General features: G+C 38.9%; 1 protein-coding gene across 1 annotated transcript in view; it reads right to left on the bottom strand.

Annotated features, from left to right (window-relative positions):
- ntrk2a (neurotrophic tyrosine kinase, receptor, type 2a) overlaps nt 1-25,147 on the bottom strand; it is a 281,961-nt gene that overhangs the window by 170,830 nt on the left and 85,984 nt on the right. The window contains exons 12-13 of the mRNA XM_057830849.1: nt 23,790-23,827; nt 20,232-20,331 (exon numbers count right to left, since the gene is read on the bottom strand). Coding sequence (XP_057686832.1) covers nt 20,232-20,331; nt 23,790-23,827 — 138 coding nt within the window. The remainder of the gene's footprint in view (nt 1-20,231; nt 20,332-23,789; nt 23,828-25,147) is intronic.

The following is a 25,147-nucleotide window of genomic DNA, read 5'->3' as shown; positions in this document are numbered from 1 at the left end:
TCCCCGGCGACTAGAAAGCCGGTTCGCTGTTATTTTAGTGGGAAAGTGGCAAACACACATGTCGTTGCGTCTATCTATCTATTTATCTGTTTATCAATCGCATTGGCAACGCAGATGAGGCAAACACTGATCGAGTGGGGTCGCCGTATTTTGCGGTCAAAAAGAGCGGCTGATGTGCGCATGTGCGTAGTAATTTTCCCACGGTTTTATTTTCGTTTTCCCCGCCAATTTTAGAAACCCTTTTGAGATGATGGCAAAAAGAAAAAAAGACTAGGAGTATCGTACTTTTCAGAGAAATTTGCCTTTGCGGAGAGAGCAGGTTCTGCGGTGTGTCTAATATGCAATGATAAAATTGCATCTATGAAAAGGTCAAATATAAAGTGACACTTCGACACCCGCCATACTACATTGGCATCGAAATATCCGGCGGGGGACAACAGGAAGAAAGCATGTCAAGAGCTTCTTACAAGAGTGCAAGCTAGTCAGTAGCAACTCCGTGTTTGGACCAAACTAGGTGACTGAAATTCGGCTAGCTTTGCTGGCGCTTTAGCAATTGTGAGGAATGGGAAGCCATTCACCGATGGGGAGGACGCCAAAGCATTCATGCTTGATGTTGCCAATGAACTTTTTGACGACTTTTCGGATAAAGACAAGATTATTAAACGGATAAAACACATGCCCCTGTCAGCAAGAACTGTTCATGAACATACCATCATGATGTCAAATCAAATTGAGGCAACGCATGAAGGACATAAATTCGGCTCCATTTTTTTCACTCGCTTTAGATGACTCAACGGACGTAAGCAATTTATCACAGTTTAGCGTGATCGCAAGGTATGTTGTCGTTTGCACTCTACGTGAGGAAAGTCCGGCAGTTTTGGCTATGCAAGGGACAACAAGAGGGAAAGATTTATTCAAGTCCTTCATTGAGATCGCTAAAGAAAAAAAATCTACCAATGGACAAACTTGTGCTCCGTGTATGGTTGGAAAAAACATAGGATTCGTGTCGTTTCTTCGTGAACATGAAAAGAGACGTATCCTAAGTTTCTCAATGCCTGCATGACGCTTAACCTCATCAAGTATCAACCAGACTACAAAGCCATCAGCAACACCATGCAGCACCAGAAGTCGCATTAATGGTGAGAATACTCATCATTGACTAGCAACAGCATAACAATGTTATTAAAAAGAATTCGGAGATTATTGTACTGTACTGACATAAAATGGACACATTACTCGTATTTTTAGTTTTAAACATATTGTATGGCTGTCACGGAAGTACATTTTAAAAAATGTGGTGTTTATGGCTTTCTCAGCCAAAAAGGTTGCTGCTCTAGCTACTTCTGTAAGCTTGTCACATAGTAAAAAAAAAAAAAAAAAAAATGCGTGATACCTTTAAACCTTACATTCGTGGATGATATCATTTGTTACTGTTAAAACAATGCAATGTTCAACAAAAAAAAATCACCATTATTAAAAGTTTTATGATGCCGACACCAAATATAATTGTTCTGAAAGAGAAATGTTTTTCGAAGATTGAGAAATTGTTGTACAATCAATTTCGGGACCTTCAGTTTGATTCCAGGCGACGTTGCAAATAAAACCAACACTTATTATTATATTTTGCCACCGTCCTCCACACACAAACAGTTTGTCAAGTATTAAAAAGTCACTGGAGCCAAGTGATGCAACCCACGCAATCTCCTTTGTATTTTTGCAAGGATATAGTAACTCAAGTGCAAATATGATTTTGAAGTGAATCACCCGATTAAACATTGAGCACTCAATCTTTGTTATGGCAAATTTATTAGCAGGTGAATTCAAACTATGAGCAAAAAGTATATTATTCATTTACATTATCCACAGTTTTTAGAACTACAACCACAACATTGCACATAGTTTAATAATGGGAATGTATAGATGACATTTCCAGTCAGTTCATGCAAAATGTATTTGACTGTTTTACTTAAAATTTCAACTGCAGTGTCTGCCCAGTGTTCAATTATGGAGCATGTGCTGTGGAAATGAAGTAGAGGCGAGGTAAACTAATGGCTGACACGTCTGTCAGGAGGAAAACGCAAGAAAGAAAACAACTCCAGGCAGCTGACACTTGGTGATAAAGGACACGCTGAGACGAGCCAAAAACAACAACTTGCTTACTGCAACTCTCTGACGCTGGCTTTGTCACTGGTGTTTGGCGAAAATAGGGAGGAAAAAAACAATGTACAAGTTAACAAGGTGTAGAAAAAAAGACACGCTGTCAGTAAAATTGGGACTGGGAAGTTTGAAATTTCAGGACTAGAACAGAAAAGTTCAAAAGAATGTCAATTGAAGTTCCTACTAGCTAAGCAAACTGATTCCACATTAAAGTTGTTTGATGTCACGCAAAAAATGAAGCACATTGAAGACACGAAAAAAAACCCTGTATAAACGAATTATTAGATTTTGAACATAATCGTTTAGCACAACTTTTCCTTTGCATGGAAACTAATGCGAACTCTTTCCTGTTGAGAAACTGAAACTGAACAAAACAATCCTGACCTTAAGAAAGGACGAGGTCCACGGGGAAAATTCAACAATTGGACAAATACCCAGCCAGAGCATTAGTTGAAATCCCAATATAAACAATTTTAGGTGTCATGTCTTCTTAAGAATGAACCGCCAGAAAAAAATAAGTCTCAGGTTGCATTAGAGATTTAATGCATGCCTTACATCTCCCGTGGGTCAGTATGTGTAGCAAAGCCAAGTCTGGTCCAAGTGCTTTAAAAAATGACTTTTATGTTCCAAATACGTTGTTTTTTTCATACTGGAACACAACAGATGAACCATTGGGGTTGAGAATAGGTGAGCATCTGTTGCTGTTGCATCTGTTGTTTGCCTTGGACTGAGCGAAGGTTGTAAATATGCAAACATAATACATAACAGATTTGGCTTCTTCTGCTCGACTCTTCCAGCCTCACACTCATAGTAGAAATACACAAATTGTGTTCATAATGAAAATGATAATTCATTTTTATAGCATCTTTGATTAGAAAATTAATTTCAAGGCGATATTTCATGGGAGGGCTTCTTTAAAGGGAACCACGGACAGAAAGACTTGTACCGTAATTTCCGGACTATAAGCCGCGACTTTTTTTCCCTCATTTTGAATTCTGCGGTTTATAGTCCAGTGCGGCTTATTTGATGATTTATTTGGGTTAATAGGTAACACTTTATTTGACAGCAGCGTCATAAGACTGCCATAAAACAGTCATAATTATGACATGACACTATCATGATCATGATTGAATGCTTATGACAGATGTCATTAAGTGTCATCGGGCAAATTATGTCACTAACGCCATTTATGTCCTGCTCAGCTCTTTTACATTCATTCAAAAGTGAGATTATTTGCCGGATGACACAAAATGACATCTGTCATAAGCATTCCTTTATGCTCATGGCAGTGTCATTTCATAATTATGATGGTCTTATGGCGCTACTGTCAAATAAAATGTTACCAAACATCATAATTAGCAACTATTGAATTAATGAAACTGGAGCAGTAGCTGAAGAAATAAGTAGCGCAGAACACGAATTTTGATTGTTATTTACATCTGTAGCGCTGCAATGCATGCTAGGAAGCATGTTGGACGACAACAGTCTTGACAGCAGGTGGCAGCAGAGGTTGACTATCTCCCCCAAGGGAGCAGTGATGGCCAAATGAAGCTTCTTGAAGCAATGGTGGTTCATTTGGTCTTATGACAGTCATATGGTGCCGCTGTCAAAAAAGTGTTGCCAGTGTTCTTCAATTCCTTCCTACGCGGTGAGACGTCCTACACAATGCTCAGTGCACTTGCGCAACCATCCACACACATGCGCACATCGCTTAAAAGCGGCGAGTACTCACAATTTTTGTTTTTGTTGAGTTTTGTTAATTACTTTTTCATTTCCTCAAAAATACTTTCTGCATGTATTTCCCTCTCATACTTTTAACCAGTGTGTTTTCTTGTGGTAGCTTTTAGCAGTGTTGATCTGTTGACCACATTAGTCACGCAGCGTATTTAAACTGTCCTTATTTGATATTTGACATTTAAGTATTTTCTTTAGGCATTTTTAGTATGTTCTGCCTGCATCCATCTAAAAAAAACAAGTTGACAGCGCACGGTAGTACTTTGGGTGTCAAATTTGCCTCATGTAAGACGTTTTGCTGATGTAGGACATTTTGGCAGAACACTAGTTAATATCTTTTGATGTAAATATCCCATAATACAGATAGGACAGCTGCGGCTTATAGTCCAGTGTGGCTTATTTATGAACAAATGCCATTTTCGTGTCGAATTTGGTGGGTGGCGGCTTACAGTCAGGTGCGCCTTATAGTCCGAAAATTACAGTAGTTCTTAAAAGATAAATGTTAGTTTGAGTGATAATAATTTGATATTCATACCCCTGTTTTTGTTTTTATAAAAGTTGAAAAATTAGTAACTAGTGGGTCACCATTGTTGTTGACGACGCAATGCACTCTGGGCAGTGACGTCACTGGGCAGCGCTGCCGACTTCCACAGTGTCACTCGTTAGGTACATAAACATATCATAGGTTCTGCCCTTCCAATTTGAACCAGAGCAGAAAAGCGATGAGCACGATAGCACTGCCGATATTTCATAAAACGAGCAGCATAAGCAATTAAATGATGGTCTTCAGCGGGATTCGAATCCGCATTTCCCGTGCGACAGACGAGCGTGTAGACCACAGGACTGTACTTCGGTGTGATCCTAAGCGGATTTTAAGGAGGGGCAGGGGGGTCAGGCCCCCCCTGTTGTCCGAAAAGTGTCATTGCATGTAATTGACTTTCCTATACATATATATATATAAGTTGAAAAGCAATAAACCTGCAACAAAAACGAATGAAATGAACAAAAACATATATTTTTATAATGGGTCAAAATTATTTTTCGAGCACCTTAGATGGTCATTTGCTTTGCATATAACCCCCCCCCCCCACCCAAAAAAAAAAAAAAATAGAAAAAAAAAAATTTTAATGATTTTTTTCGAAAATACTCTTTTTGATTGAAGCAACTCTTTTGGGGGGATTGAATGATTTAGACACAAATGTCCTAATCATAATATGGCCCAAACACAAAAAGGATTGCTTCACTCAAAGAAAACTTTTTCAATGAAAAATTAAGTGTTCAAATGCAAATTTTTCAAACTCAAACATTTTTTCGCATTCAAAAACTTTGTCGATGACTGAAATTTTTCTTTTTTTGATTGATGAGATTTTCTTTTTGAAAATCTATATATTTTTTAAGCAACTTAATTTTTGACTGAATAATAAAAACAAAAATGTCCAAGCCAAAATGTGACCCAAAAAAAAAACAAATCAACATTACCTCAATCAAAAAAGTTGCTTCAATCAAAAAAAGAAAAAAAAAAAAAAAAAAAAAAAAAAATTGACTTCAATCAATAAAAATAAAAATAGCTTTCACATGTGTTTTTTTGAATTTCAAATTTATTTTTGCATTCACATTTTTTTTATTGAAGCAACATTTTTTGGGTTGAATAATAAAGACACAAATCTACCTCCATATGGCTCCGCCCAGAGGATACAAAGTTTTGACTGGGGTAACCAGACATTCTGTCTCTCATGGTTGAGGTTTACCCATGTGGACAATTACAGGCCTCTCTAATATTTTCAAGTGGGAGAACTTGCACATTAGTGGTTGACTAAATACTTATTTTCCCCACTGTATGTCGAGGTACCACTGTTCTACAATTATTTTAATCTTAAACGAATATTTGAAATGAATCCTACTTTGTTCTTATTCTATCTTTTTAATTGGCCACATCAACACTGTTATTTTAGTCTAAACACTCAGTGTGCAAAGTCTGTTGGTACAGGTAGACGCACTTGCATCTTCTGAAAGGTACCATCTGCTTTAGTTTTCATCCTGATTACCATCTGCCCACTTCATCGACAAATAAGTTGCATTTTTAGCCTGCCAGAATCCTTTCAGTTAGCTGATGATGTCATCGAAAGGCAAAACAAATAACAGGATGCATCATCAACTTGGCAGCAGACACTAAAACTACAAGAGGTAAATTGAAGGGACAGTTCTCGAAAGTCTTTAAGGAACGTGTCCTTTATGTAAGAGGGAAATAAATATTGCAAATAATGTGTTGTTTATCCTTTATTACTTCTGTTTCACTTCATTTAGAGTAGTCTACATCTTGACACAGTTATCTTTAGTCTGTCAATCACTCATGCATAGACAGACTAGAGAGATGCTTATCTTAGCATTAACCAATGACAAGGAGGCGTGGCCAAGATGAGGGGAATATCCCTGCATACGATCAATCCATCCAACAATAGACCTCTATCTGGTAAAGTGCTATTGCCAATCACTCAGTCTAGCTGCTGCCTCCCAACACATACGCGCACAAACCCACACACACACACCCCATGCCATTGGCCTTCAGATCGACAGCACAAAAAACAAACAGTCACACTAAATGATATTGGCACTGATCTTTGCCAACGCTTATCCACATTCAGAGAGGCACAATGGTGCCGTGTGTGTGTTTGTCTTGGCTGCCCTGCATCTTGCCTGACAAAGTTTTGATCGATAGCTAAAGCCTCATTATCATAGCACCCTATCGAAGAGATGTTGACGCCACGTTGACGCAACTTGCATGCCATCTGCCAGCGCCGATATTTACACGCCAGCCAGTCAGGACTTTTAAATGCCTCCACATTACAAATTAAGCTTCCGGATAGAGGGTAGTCACCAAATATTTTTGGTCTACAGCCATTTCAACTTGGTAAAAAAATAATTTATGGCAGTAGCATTTCATCCCGAGGTATTCAGACATTTCAGGCACTGGCTAAAAGCTAGGGGTGTAACGGTACACAAAAATGTTCGGTACGTACCTCGGTTTTGAGGTCCCGGTTCGGTTCATTTTCGTAACAGTAAGAAAACAAAATGCAAAATATAAATGTGCTAGTTGTTTATTACACACTTTTGTGCTTTCAACAATAGGAACATTAGCCTATACAACGCTAGAATTCTGCTCAAAAAGTAGCGGGTATTTAAAGATAATCCAACAACAATTTGCCTTTCTGACCCCACGTATTGGTCAGCTTTCTTTCTGAAAAAAAGAAGAAAAAAGAAGTCCTGTGCTAAAGAGAAAAGCAATCCCAATGACAAAGATTTTAACATGTATTTTAAAAATGAAATGCCTCAATGAATCATTTTTCTTATGAACGGTTTTCGAAAGCTTTATTGGTGGATTTTCTCAAGTTAAAGCGCCACACAGAAATTAATTAATTTAATTGTGTAAGCAGGATGTGTGTATTATTCTTATTATTTAATTTCAGGTGTTTTAGCTCATTTCAATTTATTTTATTTAAATGGGCTATTTATTTTATTATGTGTTTATATTTTACAAATGTGATGTAGTTTTCATTCATATTGTATATTTTAATGTTGTATAACTTTAGTTCCTATGTGAATATTAGTTCCTACTTGTTTTGGTGTGGTAGGAGGGTTTTGTATTGAACATCGGGCCGTGTTGGTTATTATTATAGCAGAGAAGACAGCAGTAAATCAACAAAGACAGGTCAACTGTGCCCTGATCTACCACTCAAGAGATCTGATGGACTCAAAAAGTACGGAAAAAAAAAAAAAAAAAACGATTACATATTAGTTTGAAAATCGACCGGATCCACCGTATTTTTACACAAGTGACTTCTGGCCCGATCCTAGCTACCGGTAGTAGTATTGACGCAGGAGCACCGTTTCTCGCGTCAAATAATAAACTCTGCCGTTCTTTTCGCGTGCGTCGCGTTAAGCTGCTTCTGGGACGCATCTTACACCCGGCCGCAGTGCGACTGGTGTGCATTGTGCATGGTGTGCTGATTGACTCTAACGCCCGCGTTTCACTGCGTTATCGCGGCGGCCACGTTGTCGCGCCGTTGACGTGTCTGGGTTATACTGTCCTACCGTTTTGGTCCTCATTATCGTAGAGAAGACGAAGTAAATATAATCTACACAAAGAAACTGTAACCCGATCGACTCACAGCCTCGAAAAGTAAGGGTTATATTAGAAAAATGTTAGAAACTCGTTCGGTACACGTCCGTTCCAAACCGACCACCACGTACCGAAACGGTACAATACTATTACATGTAGTACCGTTACATCCTTACTAAAAGCAAATCATTCCAAGGCTGTGTTTGGAATCACTCACACACTTCCTACTCCTTACACAGTATACAGCACATTGTGGTCTATTCTAAAATGATATACTGTTGGGCGTTTTTAACTGAGGCCACTCTTGGCCAATCACAGACCAGTTGTGACAACCGTGGGGCTGAGTTGCCTCACATAAACTGAACCGCGGCCCAGTTTTTTAAAACCGGACAAATAGCGACCGGCTAATGAGTTGTTCCGGACGCCAGACACATCACTGAAAATGCTTAGTGTCTGTCCTAAAATCGTACAGGTGGTCACCCTACTACTATCCAATTTCATCTAATTCATGTGGAAAATAAATCCGCAAATGCGCAAAATCCAATGTTGGTAGTTAATCATGCAATACTCTTCCATATCAGTAGGTGTCAATAGGTAGCTAATTACTGTCTAGTGCTGCGGAAGAGGTAAGAGTGGCACTGGGGCTAGTTTTAGCGGCTAGCTAGCGAAACTACCATGGTGACAGAGGTGGAAAAGGTTTCAAAAAAGGAAAGATGCTAACTCAGAACTGGACAAAAAATATTGAATGACGGTCAAAAGGGAGCAAAGACTTTCCTCTCAGATAGTTTCCAGTGTGACACAATAATCAAAAGCTCTCTTTCATTTAGACTCGACTGTAATGAAGAGCTGAACATAGCAGGATTAATTTTCTACGGGGATGCAGTGATACCTACTCTAATACAACAAGCCCAGGCGTCACACTGAGAGTGAAAGTCTGATTATAAAATGTGTTTTTCTTTTTTTTGTGTTTTTCTTTGTTTTTGTCTGATTCCTGTTCAATACATGACTTTGTGCAGTCAATATAGTTTAGAGACATTCATTCTAACATTATTTGATGGTGCAGTGGCTTGGGATTATATTCATGAAATAAGTGTGCCGTGGCTCAAAAAGGTTGAAAAACACTGACCTAGAGGGTTCATTCTTTTCCATTTCGCCATTTTCTAACTAGCAAATGACAAAAAAATTGCACGTTAATCAGTCACTTTAAAAATTGTACTTTTTTTGTGCGTCAATTCAACGGACTCTACTCTCGCTGTGTGTGTGAGACATAGCCAGAGGTGAGTAGAGTAGCCAAAAATTTTACTCAAGTAAGAGTAGCGTTACTTCAAAATAATATTACTCAAGTAAAAGTAAAAGTAGTCATCCCAAAAAATTTACTCAAGTACAAGTAAAAAAGTATTTGGTGAAAAGAATACTCAAGTAATGAGTAACATTGTGAGTAACTGCTTACATTTTCGTTTGTTTCTATTAACAATGGTATTTTTTCTGAGCACAAGGTTATCTATATATGAACTGTTGTTATGATGAAACTGTTGTTATAATAAAACCGTACAATAATTCATTACATAATGTGGCGTAGCTCAGTGGTAGAGTAGTTGACCCTCCAACCCAGAGGTTGTGGGTTCGATTCTCTGCCCTGATGAACTCCCCTAAGTATCCTTGAGCAAGATACTGAACCCCACTTTGCTCCTGGTGCTGCGTCACCAGTAGGTAGCTAGCGATGTAGTGTAAAGCGCCTTGAAAGGTGGAAAAGCGCTATACAAGTATATAACCACATTAAGCCAAATATATATATATATTTTTTAAATCATTGAATTCCGACGAGAAAAAAAAAAAACATAAATGAAGCATTATTCGTCCAAAGAGCATGAGTGCCCTCTGGTGGAGAAAGTAGTTCCTAGTTTGAATAGTGAACACTGTAGTTCCTTTATAATTACTATGACGAAATTAAAAGGATCGTATCACCAGTTTTCCTTGGTCAATCGGTGCCAAATAAAAACTTGGAGAGAGGTTAAAATCCGTGCTTTTCTATTCATGTTGAGGGCAGCGAACTATGTGAAATACTTCATTTTTTTACGATGCTTTAAAGATACTACATGACTGAACAAACTGGCGTGAACATAGAACGGCAAGCTTGCGTCTGATTGGTATAATGGAGTCATGTGATTATCGTTGCTACGTCTCATTGGTGAAATTGGTAGAGCTACTCTTGGCATTGCTGGCAAAAAAAAAAAAAAAAAAAAAAAATCTAATATGTAAAATAATGAGGAAAAATGTAACAACTCTAGTGCAGCCCAAAGTAGCGAAGAAAGCGTAGCGTTTTTTTCTTCACAAATCTACTCAAGTAAAAGTAAAAGGTATAGCTTAGTAAAACTTCTCTTAGAATTACATTTTTCTCAAAAAGTTACTCAAGTAAATGTAATGGAATACACGTAACGCATTACTACCCACCTTTGAACATATGTAGCTGCCTGCGGGCAGTGCAATACAGGCATACGGATAGACAGTACAGGAGGACAAAGAACATCACAATTCCTTTTCAGCAAAATTAGTCACTATTTTCTGGAGGATAAAAACTATTTTCCTTTGAATATTGTTATATTTTCTGTCTACATATGTTGCTCCATCATATGTGTTCAGAAAGGTGCTAACTAGTCGTAAAGTCGTCACATTGTTTTTTGGCATTTGTCAGGTTTCCTGATTCAAATGCAAAGCTAAGCAGTTGTTTTTAAATATACAAAATGTAGCAATAGTCAACTTGGATAGACTCCAGATCACCCACGACCTGCAATGGAACAAGCGTAAAGAAAATAGATAGCTGGATAGCATAACTTCATCCACTTATGCGGCAAGGCCATTGCAATCGACAAACCATAGCTGACTGGTCCGCCGGGAAAGCAAGACTATGAGGAGGCGGGTGAACCGAACGTGCTCAGTAGTACCTCTGGCCTACTGTGTAGTCGGACTGACCTTGAGGGTGTCATATCGATCGATCAAGACTAAGGTTGCGTGTGTGAGTCGGAAAGGAAAAAAGGGGAGGAGGCGTGCAACTTCTCCAAACAAGAAGTAAGTCGAAACCTCCGCTAATGATGAATCATTGATGGTGTGTGGACAGCACAAGACTTCACTTCATGTCGACTTCAGCATTAACTTTCGCTTTCTCTCTACATTCTGTTGGCCTGGGTACTTTATTTTCTATCACCTATCCTTTTCTTCTCTGTGAATGTTACATATACAAATGTTTAATGAAGGAACATTTCTGTTCAGGGGCGTTACCAGCAGTGTTGTTAACCTTACTGAAAAAAAGTAATTAATTATAGTTACAAATTACTTCTCCCAAAAAGTAATTGCGTTAGTAACTCAATTACCTGAATGTAAGAGTAATTAGTTACTTGTCAAAGTAATTGGTGATAATTACTTTTTTTTTTCCCTAAAAAAAAAAAAAAAAAAAAAAAAACATTGGCCACACTATGTGAAGTTTTTTGTGAAGGTTTTTGGTACAATTGGCCCGAGCCCAATTCTTTACCCTAATTTACCCTTTACCCTGAATCAACTGTTGAAAGTTGTTAAAATTGCTCCCATTATTGCATTTGTTCCCTTCTCTCTACTTTCGACAAATGAAAGTTTTAAAACTGTTTCATCATTTAAAGATAGATTCAAGTCAAGATTTTGCCGATTTAGAAGTATTTTAGATAAAAAGTTACTTAGGTTCGCTAGGAAGGTTCTCTACAACAGAGCCGTCCTAAAAAGTCTACTGCTTTAAGATGGCGGCTGTCTACTAACGCATTTAGTGCCATGCAGTGTTGTTAATTTTACTTTAAAAAAGTAATTAATTACAGTTACAAATTACTTCTCCCAAAAAGTAATTGCGTTAGTAACTCAGTTACCTGAATGTAAGAGTAATTAGTTACTTGGCAAAGTAACTAGTGATATTTTTTTTTCTCCAAAAAATAAAAAAATAAAAAAAAACAGGTCACACAATGTGAAGCTTAAAGGGTTTGGTGGACAATTGGCCCAAGCCCAATTCTTTACCCTCCACTTAACTAGACACAAGGGTATTGCGATAACTAGCTAGTAACCTTTGCTATGTGTGGAAGTCATTTAAAGTTGTGAATCAATCGTTAAAGTTGTTAAAATTTTTCCCGTTATTGCATTAGTTCCCTTCTGTCTACTTTAAACATGTGTAAGTTTTTAAACTGTTTCATCATTTAAAGATAGATTTAAGTTAAGATTTTGCCGATTTAGGAGCATTTTAGATTTAAAAAAAATTACTTAGGTTCGCTAGGAAGGATCTCTACACCAGGGCCTTCCTGAGAGGTCTACTGCTTTAAGATGGCGGCTGTTTACAAACGCATGTAGTCCTTAAAACATGTTGGCAATGCAGCAGTGTCTGTCATTTGCATCTAGTTCTATAATATGATATCTACCGTGTCATGTGGGCGTAGTTTGTCGGCTATGGCTGCAGTCAGGTATTATTGGAGCCATCTAGCATCGCGGTTGCAATGGCGTCTTCCCCACTCCTGCTCTGCTCTCGTCCCCGTGAGTCCGTTTCTCTCAGACTTTTTTTTATTTAACCAACTTAGTAACGCATAGTAACGCACGCCTTTCCCGCCTCAGTAACGGTAACGGCGTTGCCAAAATGAGAAAAGTAATTAATTAGATTACTCATTACTGAAAAAAATAACGCCGTTAGTAACGCCGTTATATTGTAACGCCGTTATTAACAACACTGGTTACCAGGCGGGGCAGGGGTGGGCAGTGCCCACCCATGGACACGCTCTGCCCACCCAAAGAAAACTGGATGTAGTACTAACGGCAGTCTGGGCACCGCGTATGGTATCCCATTCATATAGTACTGTTGTGTTCTAAGTTTTAACCTTTGCGTTGTTACCTCCTCTTTCACCTTAAATGCTGGTTTTGTTCCTAGGGATCGCTACACACATTTACGCATATTTTGATTTTTTTTTGTTTGTTTGTTTTACATTTTATCAAAGTTTTCACCAGTGTTCACCTGGCTGTTGAGTTTGGTGAGTTTTGAAGCATTCTGAGGGGGTCAAAGTGTCGTTGGGACAAAGAAAGACTCCTAGGGGGCGCTGCATAGGCTACGTTCATACTACAGGTCTTAATGCACGAATCCGATTTTTTCGTGTTTTTCTGACTTGAGTGAGGCATTAACTTGACGGTCTGAACGTGACAAGTCGCATAGAACTGGACCATTTCAAATCCGATCTGGGTCACTTTCGTAGGTGGTTTAAATCCGATCTGGGCCATATTTTTCCAGACTGTCGCGGCGGTCTGTACTGTCCAATCTCAAATCAGAATTCAAGCAGCAATTACGTCATCAAAAAGTGAGAGAGACGCTACGGTAGCGGTGCAGCAGTGCGTTATTAGCGCCTAGCTTGCCTTGAACACGGCTTTTTAGGTAGGGTCGGACTTGACAACAGTCATAAAAAAAATAAAAATGAGTTGAGGATAAGCCTGAGAATGATCGGTTTTCTGTCTGCTCCATACAAGCAATTGTTCAACATTGCTTACACGGCCGAGAGTCGGGGCAAACTGCCCGTATGTGTGTGTGACATGCACGGACAGTGCGCGCATGCTATCGATCCATATACTTTGAATATAAGCCTAAACGGGGATTATTTATGTCTGTTATTTGTGTCAGTTTTTTAAAAAGCAAAATATGATATCCCTGGAATGATGGATGACAGCCAGCATGTGTGGTCATTTGTTTTGATACTTCCTCGCATGCGGGTCATCTTGCTCAGCGTGTGTCGGACTGCGAATTAGTGCGCATGCGTAATACTTGAATGGTCTCAATGGACAAAAGCAGTCTGAACGGGCACGCCAAAAAAACAGATATGATAAAAAAATCGGATTTGTGCATTAAGACCTGTAGTATGAACCTAGCCATAGTGAATTTGGAATTTGTCTTTACACAGTATCAAAGATTGCACCTGTCTTGACCTGCCTGCTGATTTTGGTGCATTTTGAAGCATTCTAAGGGGGTCAAATTGAGCTCAAAGGGGCTGTGGAACAAAGAATAACTATAATAATAATAATAATAAAACCGAGGAACCACAATATGTTACCGAAAAAAGAAAACATTGTCACCTGCATGCCCATACTGTTCAGTTATGGATGTGTTCTAACTCAAATAAAATCAAATCAACTTTTATTTGGTTCGACCAAATCACAACAACAGTTATCTCAAGGAGAAAGCAGAACTTGTTTTAAGGTGCAGTAGCTGGATTTAAACCTACTTGAGCATTGAAGCTTTTTTTTTTTTTTTTTTTTTTTTTGCCCCCCCACTTAAGACTAATGCCCACCCACACCTGGCATCCTGGTAACACCACTGTTTCTGTTTGTTAATGTGTCTGCAGCATACACCAAATGATTGATTCCACTACACTAATTGACACAGTGTAATATGACGGCATTGACACCCTGTAGTATGGCAGCTTGGTAGTAAACTGCTGACTCCATGAGTAAAAATACAAGCGCCTCATTTTGAAAAATCACTTAAATGAGAGGTACATGGTTGAATTGGCCACCGAGGCATCTGAAGAAATTTGCAATATTTGCAAAATTTGCTAAGCTTGCAATGCAAAATTTACTGTAATTGCTGCCACTGATGGTGATAGGCATCCAATATTTGTTCAATATTTTCAAAGAAATAGATGCATCAATCAATCCATAGACACATATGGCAGAAAAAACTGATGGCCGATTTGAAATTAGCATCCAAAGATTGTACTGTATGCAATTAGTTAAAAAAACAAACAAACTCATTCAGCAGAAAACATTTGGCCACGAAACGGAACAGATTGCACACGATTTAGAAAGTTCCGCTGAATGCTGGCTGATGTCACTTTTGCAACTATCTGCCAAAATACATAGAAACAGTCGCACAACTTGCAAAAACACACAGTTTTACTGTCAGGCATAAAAGCGCCAGCCAGGTGTGTCAAGAATTAGGCATATCGTGACCGGCAACCTCCCACCAAATGTTACCCATTTGTTATTGATGAGAACGGAGGACAATAACGTCTCACTCATGAATAATGTAAACATCAGTGAAAGATGTGAGACGGTTCACACTCAATCACAACTGTGCTTTTCTTATACACATCTGTCCACAACACAGCGCATGACACGGTCACTTTACTCATCCCCCATTTGACTGCCGTCAGTGCTGTGCATACGCGATTGTGTGCGTGTGCAATGCAGGGTTCTCAACACACATGTACTCACTATCCATCACTGAATTGATTAAATGAAAATAATTCATGCTTGCACGTATATTCTTGGATGCTTTACTTCTATTTCGTATTTTTAGGTAAGTTGCCAGTTGTTGTTTTTGATCTTGTGGACACTAACTTTGAATTCCTACTCCTCTGTCATTCTCAAACCGATCGTCCTGAAACTTGGTAATTATGTAGCATGGGTCGGAATCTATTGATCCTTGTAGCCTGATTTATTTTTTCATTAGAGTTTATTAATGAATTATGGAATTATAGTAAGGGGTAGGGTTGGGCATCGTTTGAATTTGAACGGTTTCGGTTCCGATTCCACGTTTCGATTCCGGTTGCAAACAATTCTTGATTCTTTTAATAGGTAGGGTAAAAAAAAAAAAAATTGCGTAGTTAATATTAATTTCTTAACTTCTCGATTATTTTTTAAATTACTGTATATTTTCAAATAACTTTGCTATTAATTTCTCACAGGGCTATTTGTAACATGTATATAAATCAGGGCTGTCAAACGATTAAAATTTTTAATCGAGTTAATCACAGCTTAAAAATTAATTAATCATAATTAATCACAATTCAAACCATCTCTAAAATATGCCATCATTTTCTGTAAATTGTTGTTGGAATGGAAAGATAAACAAGACGGACATATACATTCAACATACTGTACATAAGTACTATATTTGTTTATTATAACAATAAATCCACAACATGGCATTAACATTATAAACATTATTTCTGTTAAAGGGATCCACGGATAGAAAGACTTGTAGTTCTTAAAAGATAAATGTGAGTACAAGTTATAGTATTTTTATATTAAAACCCCTCTTAATGCTTTCATTTTAATAAAATTTGTAAAATTTTCAATCAAAAAAAAAAATAAACTAATAGCTCGCCATTGTTGACGTCACCGAACGGGACATCACATGGGCTCCCTGCTGTTCTTTCACTGTGTCTTTAACTACGTAAGATAGTGATTGAAATAGACCACAAGGTGTCATTGGAGAGTTTTAAATTAATTAGAGATCTAGCAAAGGCAAAGTCTGAGTAAGTTTTATGTGTATTTTGCATAGCTATTTTGTAAACATTATTTTTTGAGAGAAAGGAATTTTATTTTTGTTGTGCTTTCACTAAATGATACTGTAGCGACTTAACTGTTCCGCCCAAATGAATGATGGGAAGTTGGGCAACCATGACTGTCAGTGGTGGCTGCAAATGGTATATCTTCTCTGTGTTGTGTACAATACAGGGTGTTAAGAAAAATATCTCCTGTCTTTGTTCCCTACGTCGCTCGCCACAATAGTTATGTTTGTTGTGAATGAGTTGCCCAAGCTTATGCCAATAAACGGCACGGTCCAATAAGCGCCTGTGTCCACTCGCATTTCACTGCCTTTTAGCTCTCAATGTGCAAAAACAGTGTCATTATAATCTGTTGAGGCAATGGATGAGCGGCTCATTCTGTGCATGCGTTAAATGCGTCAAATATTTTAACGTGATTAATAACTACAATTACCGTCCGTTAACGCGAAAAATTTGACTAATATAAATATCTGTCTTTGAAGTTGTATATGATGAAGTTTCTTACCACAGGAGTGCACTTTCACCAAGATGTTTTTTTTTTTCAAAAGCTCACGGAGAAAACATTTACATATATTCTTTTGCCTATGTTTTAGAGTCTTTCCTTTCAAACACATAGCCTTAATAGAGGCCACTGTAAGGTCTTAAAATGCCTTTTCATATCGAGCCACCACATTTGTAAGCCCCTGGAGAAGACGACCACTAAAAACCAAACACACACATGGCCCATCTGTCACAATTGCCACCTCTCAGTGGGGCTTTGAATCAATCACTGTCAAAATACTGCACTCCAACTGTCATAACTGTGAGACACTAGCACACACTATTTATTTCAAATAATGTTGAGGGTTTACACAGTGTTTCTAAACTATATTTGTATAATTCCATATGTTTTCTAGATAACACCTCACATGCATTTTATGTCCAGCAGTTATGGTTAGTTCACAAAGAATGAGAAAGCCAAGCTAAAATATTAGCCGAATTCTCAGAGAGCAAGCCAAGCCAACATATAAGCCAAATCTACATGCTAATCCCATTAGAAGTAATGAAATTGTCATTGAGAGCCAGTAACAAAACATCATTAAAGTTGAGAGGAAAGAATTAGATTTTAAGATAAGGACTATCCAGTAGCTACTAGATTGGATGGATTCATGGACGCGCAGCATCTTTTGTCATTATTTGAATTAATATTCTGCTACTTCAATGAGACCAACAACACACCACCACTACAAACCTCTTTCTTTTAATGATGCAGGTAGCAGTATTCAGTTCTGGAATGAAAAAGGATGACTCATTTTTCTTCCTTATTCTTAATTCACATAAGGAAAAAAAAGAGGTTAGCGATCACAAATGTAAAAATTCAGTACGGTAACATCATCCAACAAGATTAACTCAACATAATTTATGGCTGATTTATGCTTCTGCGTAGAGGCGACGCTGGACCTACGCCGTTAACGCAACCTTACGACCTTACGCCATAGTGTGACGTGCACTTCCAAATAATCCTGACTATGCGTCACATCTACGCGGATGACGTGAACGTTGAATGACTGTGATTGGTCCGCTCAGAAGGTTGTTTCCAGTTCAGCACAACAACAAAGACGTTTTCAAACATTTACAAACCTCTTCTGTGTCGCATATGCTTAACTCATTTGCTCCCAAAAACTAATAAATACATTCTATTTTTAATTGTTTCAGTATCCCAAAGATGTATTTATACGTCTTTTACATTTTTTTTTTCACAAGAGACATGTCTAGGTTCTGATTCAACCTAGCTCCAAAGCACTATGCTGAAAATCCATTTTAAAGCAATAAAACTGGCCACTGGAGGGCCGTAGCGCATTTGGTAAGACCCCCAACCAGATTCAATGGAACCAACGGCCGGGCCGCACGGCCGGGGCGCCGGTGGAAGATGACCGAATGGACGTCCAGGATGCCAGGTGGCAGACGACCGAGCAGAACAACCGGAAGGATGCCCGGGATGCCAGGCGCTGGACGACCGAGCAGAACGACCAGGACCACCAGTGCAGCGGACGATGCCGTTGAGTCCGTGCTGCTCGCCGAGCAGAGCCCGCGCCGCCGTGCTTGGCCGCTCGCGTCCCCCGCACCATCCAGTGTCCAGCGACTCAGCTGGAAACGCGCAAGGCCAAACCAGTTCCCCCCCCAGGGACACAAGTTCCCCAGGCAAACTCCGCAAAAGAAAGACTAAAAAAAATCCATCTTTATGAGACAGGCGGCGATGAGGGAAAAGTTTACCCCGGCTGTCGCAACCACAACAGCGTCATCTCTCAGTTCAATAGTTTAGTTATGTGTAAATAAATTGTTACTTTGCTATCAAAAGCTCTATTTGCTTTGTTGTTTATGTTATTTTGTAAAAGGAAAACATTATTCAGATGTTTGGGATGTAACTAAAGCAAAAAATAGCTGTTACGTTTGAAATGTATGCATTTACAAAAAGCTCAATTTCTCTGTTTTTTCATCAGAAATGTGAAAATTGCTCAAATTAAGCTATTTTCTAATGCTGATTTCTAAAGAATGGAAAAAGATATGAACTAACTTTTTTTCTTGCTGAAAGAAGAGAGTCTAATCTTTCTTTTGGTGGGTTCCATGTTTATATAGCAATAGAACAGAATTTTCTATGGGCCTTGCAAAACCAGTCAAAATAAAACGGCCGGGAGCGAAGGGGGTTGCACCGGTGAAAATGGCTGGGAGTGAATGAGTTAAACATTTGTCATAACAGCCTTTGTTGTTCAATAGTGATTAGCCGCAGCTGTAAATACACACGTTCAATCTCCGTTGCCATTGCTGTCAAAGACCGGAGGAAGACTAAAGGAATTTGACAAGAGTCCCCCTAAAACCCAGCAAAGACAAAGCCGCACCCCTCTAGAGGCATGGCGGTGAATTACAGAGCAACGCGTTCCCTTGACGCAGAACTTCAAATGCGCAACGACAGCGTAGGGCCGTCGCACTGCCGTCACCGGAACGCAGAAGCATAAATCAGCCTTTAGAGTAACATAACGCACTGTAATGCCAAAATATGCTATTTAACATAGTGTGATGTAACACGCACCATAACGCAAATCACAGTACTGTAATTTACTGTAACAAAACTTAATGTAACGGGACATATCCAACGCACCTTAGTGTGGAATAGGCCAATGCAGAGTAACCCAACATAGCATAACAAAACACAACACTACAGCATGCGTAAAGTTACTTTCATAAACAAAAATTATCATTCATTATATTACAATCATCATAATATCAGAGCTCATAACTCATTTTTTTCTAAAAGCACAGGGGCCCTAAATCTAAAATTTTAAGGGCTTGATTAGAAAATTATCAGCTCGCAAAGTTAAATCTTCAATTACGATCAAATGTGGAGCAAAGGTTTTCTCACCACCAAAATGTTTTTTCACGGATAACAAAAACAACGATTCCGTACATTTACAGTACTTTTCACACAGCAAGATGAGACCAAACAGATTTCATGACACTATACGGTAATTCAGTTCTCAATCATCATCATTGAATGAGTCGGTTACCCTTTTTTGAAGTTTTGGAAAAGTTGTTGTAGTTCCGTTGCAAGGTGCCACTGACCTTGTTGTTTTTGTTTAGCTTGCGAGATCAAAATCTTTTAATTTTTTTTTTTTTTTTAAACCATGTATGACAACTGAACTGAGGTCTCAGGAGGTGATTTACCAGTTTTGGCTTTTCAATTTGCAGGTACAGTATATTTCCATGTAGAAGTTTTGATTTGTATGAATTTAAGGCTGTTCCACGATAACAAAGTTTTTGAGCTGGTATATTGCATCTTCATGAAGCCATCCATTCCACAAATCCAAATATTCTCATATCTTTGCCAAACAGAAGGTGATCTGGCGCAGTCTTACCTTTGATGCCGAACTTGGAGTTCCCCCCAAACTTGAGGATGGCTAACATAATCAGGAAACCAAAGAAGGCGACTGCAGCAATGCCCACCACTACGTACACCTGTGGGCAGAGCAGAACTTTTTAGATCTTTTAGATCCATGATATGAACAGGCTGAATCAGTGGCGCGGGAAGTAGGGTGCTGAGGGTGTTGCAGCACCCCCTGGTGTTGGGGAGGAGAAAAAATGTTATGCTAGATTTTTTTTTTTTTGGTGAAAAATAACAATAGCGTATTTAACTTTGGGGATTAAATATATATGTTGAAAAAGGTTTTGTTAATTACATGCTCACCACCTGACACCTTGCTTGCTACAGGTCATGTTGAATAAGGTGCTATTGAAATGGAAAAGTTAACTGTTGACGGAGGAGGCGTTACCGTAGCGCAAAAATGAATTGGCAATTTTTAAAAAAAAATTTCAATTTTTTTTTTTTTTTTTTAAACAGCAAAATTAAAATAGAGATTGTTATGATAGTTTAAAATAGTGCCCAGCGAGGAAAAGTTAGTTGCAGATTAGGACAGTGGAGAACTTCAATTAGGTGGGACTAGACATGCGCCAATGACCAGTTTCAAGGTATGCCGTGGTATGAAAACGCCAAGGTTTCAAAATCGCAAAAATATTCCGTCACACCATCCCTAAGGTATTAGCTATTTTTTATGTCCCAGAAATACATGGAGAAATCCCTCACTGGCAGCTGTAAGGCTCAACCCTCACCCTACTGGTTGTTGCTCAGTGCCAGTGAGTCAGCTGTGCTATATAATGGCTGGAGGAGGTGAAACTCCTGAACCCCCCCAAAAGTTACAGACGGCCGCGGCTTAATGAAGGAGGGCCAACCGACATGTAAAACATGTTTGCAGAGGGTGGCTACCGAGGAGGCAATACCTCCAATATGATTTCACATTTATACAAAATGAAAGGTTAGTAAACACTGTCATGAATATTTCCCACCAGCTACGAGAGTTAACTCCAGCGTGTTTAGTAGGGATGGGAATTGATAGGATTTTTACGATTCCGATTCCATTATCGATATTGCTTAACGATTCGATTCTTTATCGATTCTCTTATCGATTCTAATTTGGGGAAAAAGAAGAACCAACGTTTTGATTGGCATCGAGTTTGTTTAATCAGAAGTCACAACCTTACAAACTCACAAGGAGATCAAAAGAGGGTCAAAGCCTCAATGTTAACTGTGGCAATAAGTGGCAAATACACAAGAATGTGTAACATTTTACTGAAACATTTATCTAGTAGAAATAAAAAATATTGGTATATGTTGGCAGATAGGTTGTTTTTCTGCCTTTGGCAATATGTGTTAATGCAGGGGTCCCCAAACTTTTTCCTGTGAGGGCCACATAACTTTTCCCTTCTCTGATGAGGGGCCAGGGTCAGTTTGTAACAGAAAAAGTGTGACGATTGCAGAAGTGCATAAATGTAAAAAAATTATTGTTTTTCAGAAAGCCACAATCAAATAACCCTTTCTGGATTCTTCACGGAATGAAAGTAAATAAAATAAAAATAATAATATAATATAATAATAATAATTAATAATAAAAAACACTATTAATTAAATAGATAATAACCAAATAACCCTCTCTGAATTCTTCAAGGAAAAGGCCAGGAAATAAATAACACGATTGAGAAAAAAAAAAAAAACATCAAAATGGCCGGACCAAATGTGGAGGCGGGCCATATTTGGGCCGCGGGCCGCAGTTTGGGAACTACTGGGTTATGGTGTATTATTTACCATTACATTGAAATGCATGCCTTTTAGTTTTTGTGGCGCTTACACGCTCAAGTGGGGGCGCCCTTGCGCTTCCTCACGCGAAGAAGAACGCCCTCACGTGAAGAAGAGCGCGCTTACACCCGAAGAAGAAATGCCGCATCCAAGCGAGTGAGCGAGTTAGTGAGAGAGGGAAACACTTCTACGAGCCTACGTTCTTTGTTAATGTTAATATCTACAGAGGCAACGCCTGTATGTATCATCTTTTGTGTTGTTGTTGTTGTGTTTCCACTCACGATCGGACACTTAAATCCAGTTGTGTAGTGGTTTGAACGATGTGCTAATGCTAGCGAACGAATGCTAACCATTTGTTATTATTGTTATTAGCAGCTAATCATCGCTGATTTACGTTGATGCAAACCTGTTTGTTATTGGGGACGAAATTGATTTGTTTCATTTCTATTCTATTCTATTCTCGTATTCCCTCCCGATGCAGTTATCTCCACCTTGCAATGACTGCAAGTCGCTTTGTTGTAATTTTTCCTCGTGAAGTGACGACACACTTTCGAGCGTTTGAACCTACGTGCTGTCATTGTTATGTTTACGGCTGCAATGCTCGTGCTTACCCGTCGAAACCTTTCATTTTCACACTCTTTCCTGGTGAAGTGTAGTCAAACTTTGGAGCGAGTGGTTCTTGGCGCCATCCTAGTTTGATGCGTCTGGACAACAAGACACGTCACGACGCAATACGCGTCTTTAGGAATCGTTAAAGGGATCGTTAAGGCTTTTTCATTGTGATGTCGAGGCCTTGAAACACTCGGAAACGGTTCCGAATTGGAATCGGATTTCGATTCCCATCCCTAGTGTTTAGTGTGTCAAGCGGTGGTAAAACATTTGGTGTTTTTTCTCTTTGGCAACTGTCTGTGTTGAAAAAGTTAGTGTGTGCGTATAATGTAAACATGATACGAGTCATAATGTGTTTTTCATGGAAAATAATTCAATTATTTTTGCTCTGATGGCAATAATGTTGAGCTGTGGCTGTGGGTTTAGCTCATCTAAAGGGCTGCATTTATTCTAATTTTATTTAGAATATATATATATTTTTTTAAATTTATTTTAACTTATCATTATACTTATCTTCCAGTTTACTAATATCTTTTGAATAATAAAAATCCTGTTCAATACATTTAAAAAAAAAAAAAAAAAAAAATTAAACCCAGATATCTCAAAGTAACACATTTTAGAGCTGTATTTGCAATACCGTGAAACCGTGATATTTTGGCTTAAGGTAATCAAACTGTCAGAATATCATACCAGCACATGCCTATGTAAGACACGCTTGCATAGTAGCAATATTGTTGTTTGTTGTTGCTGTTGAGCTGCCACCGTGCAGAGCGCTGTTAGAGATTAGTATGCAATTCTTTTGAGTGTTGTGAACAGTGGGTCTTAAACTGAGGCTGATTGGACCTTTTAGTTTTCAAATGTGTTTGTGTGTCATTGTGCGGTCCAGCTGCGGGGATTTGCATGATAATACATATTTCAAATACAAAAACTCCAACACACACTGTGGGTGAAATAGAATGCTGTCTTTGTAGTAGCCTAGTAGTACAATGTAAACTATCCAGCATTCGTGTGTGCTGCCATTGTGCACGCCGTCTATGGAGAAAAATTGCAAGCATGACAAATTTGGACCGAAACGGCTGCTTTTGGATGGGAAAAATGAAATAAGATCCTCAGCACCCCCTGCTATGAGTGACTTCCAGTGCCCCTGGGCTGAATGGAAAGCTGATCGAGGACTTACAGCGACTCTGTCCTCTGGCGGGTCCGCAGTGGGTTCATCTGTTGATAAAGAAATCAATAAGTTGTTCAACAAACGAATGACCATTTTTATTTTATTTTATACAACGTAATAAGGGTAGCACAAAAACATTGTAGCAGTACCTATAGGGAAGTCTGCAGCCAAGTGAAGGCGGTGTTATGAAGCAGCAAAAACAAATTAGACATCTCAAAAATGTCAACAGATTTCAACATTATTTTCCTTGACATGCAGCTTACAAATGATGTATCCTATCAAGCATTTTAATTCGAAAATACAGTTTTTTGACAACAGAAATACAATGGCGCAGATGAAGCATGCAAAGAAAGTTAAAAAAAGCATAGACTTCACTATCAGTTGACGGGAAACGGGGCGTGGGGCCGCTCCGTAGGGGGCCTATTTTCAAAAACTTCAAATTCAAATATTTTCAAAATCAAAGCCACTAGCGAACTAAAACCAAAACAGGCACCTCCCTTAGGCATATATGAGTCCACATAAGCAGCGGCATAAAATATTCAAAGTCGTTCCCGAATAAAATCCAGATTAATTATAGTATAATAAAACTTAAAATGGCTGTAGAATTCTCAGATTTACACTAGATGCACAAAAATCACCATATGCAGAGATAATCACCTATATTTTCAGGATCAATAGCAATATTTAACATATTTAGGTTTTTGCCCAAAATAGCAACTTTTTTTTTTTTTTTTTAATTTAGTGCAATTTTGACATACGTTTTCGACAGCTAATATATCACTCAATTTTCACATCAGAAACTTATATTTTGCATTTTTCTATATACAATCACAACTTGGCCGTGGAACCACGGATCAGCTCTTTACCCTCGTGAGGGTACTTGAGGGCATGGGAGTTCGCCAATTCAGTCCACATGTGTTTTGTGGATTTGGAGAAGGCTTATGACCGTGTCCCCAGGGGCACCCTGTAGGGGGTACTCCGGGAGTATGGGGTGGATGGCCCTCTGCTAGGGGCCATCCAGTCCCTCTACCACAGGAGTATGAGTCTGGTCCGTGTGGCCGGCAATAAGTCGGACCTGTTCCCGGTGAGGGTTGGACTCCGCCAGGGCTGCCCTTTGTCACCGGTTGTGTTCGTGACTTTCATGGACAGAATTTCTAGGCGCAGCCGGGTGGTGGAGGGGGTCGAGTTCGGTGGTGGGAGGATCTCATCTCTGCTTTTTGCGGATGATGTGGTCCTTCTGGCTCCATCAAACAGCGACATCCAGCTCTCGCTGGAACAGTTCGCAGCCGAGTGTGAAGCGGCTGGGATGAGAATCAGCACCTACAAGTCTGAGGCCATGGTTCTCAGCCAGAATAGGGTGGATTGCT

The sequence above is a fragment of the Corythoichthys intestinalis genome, chromosome 3, assembly GCF_030265065.1.
Source record: "Corythoichthys intestinalis isolate RoL2023-P3 chromosome 3, ASM3026506v1, whole genome shotgun sequence".
NCBI lineage: Eukaryota > Metazoa > Chordata > Actinopteri > Syngnathiformes > Syngnathidae > Corythoichthys > Corythoichthys intestinalis.
The sequence above is the reverse complement of the archived record's forward strand: the minus strand, read 5'-3'. Positions and strand labels throughout refer to the sequence as shown.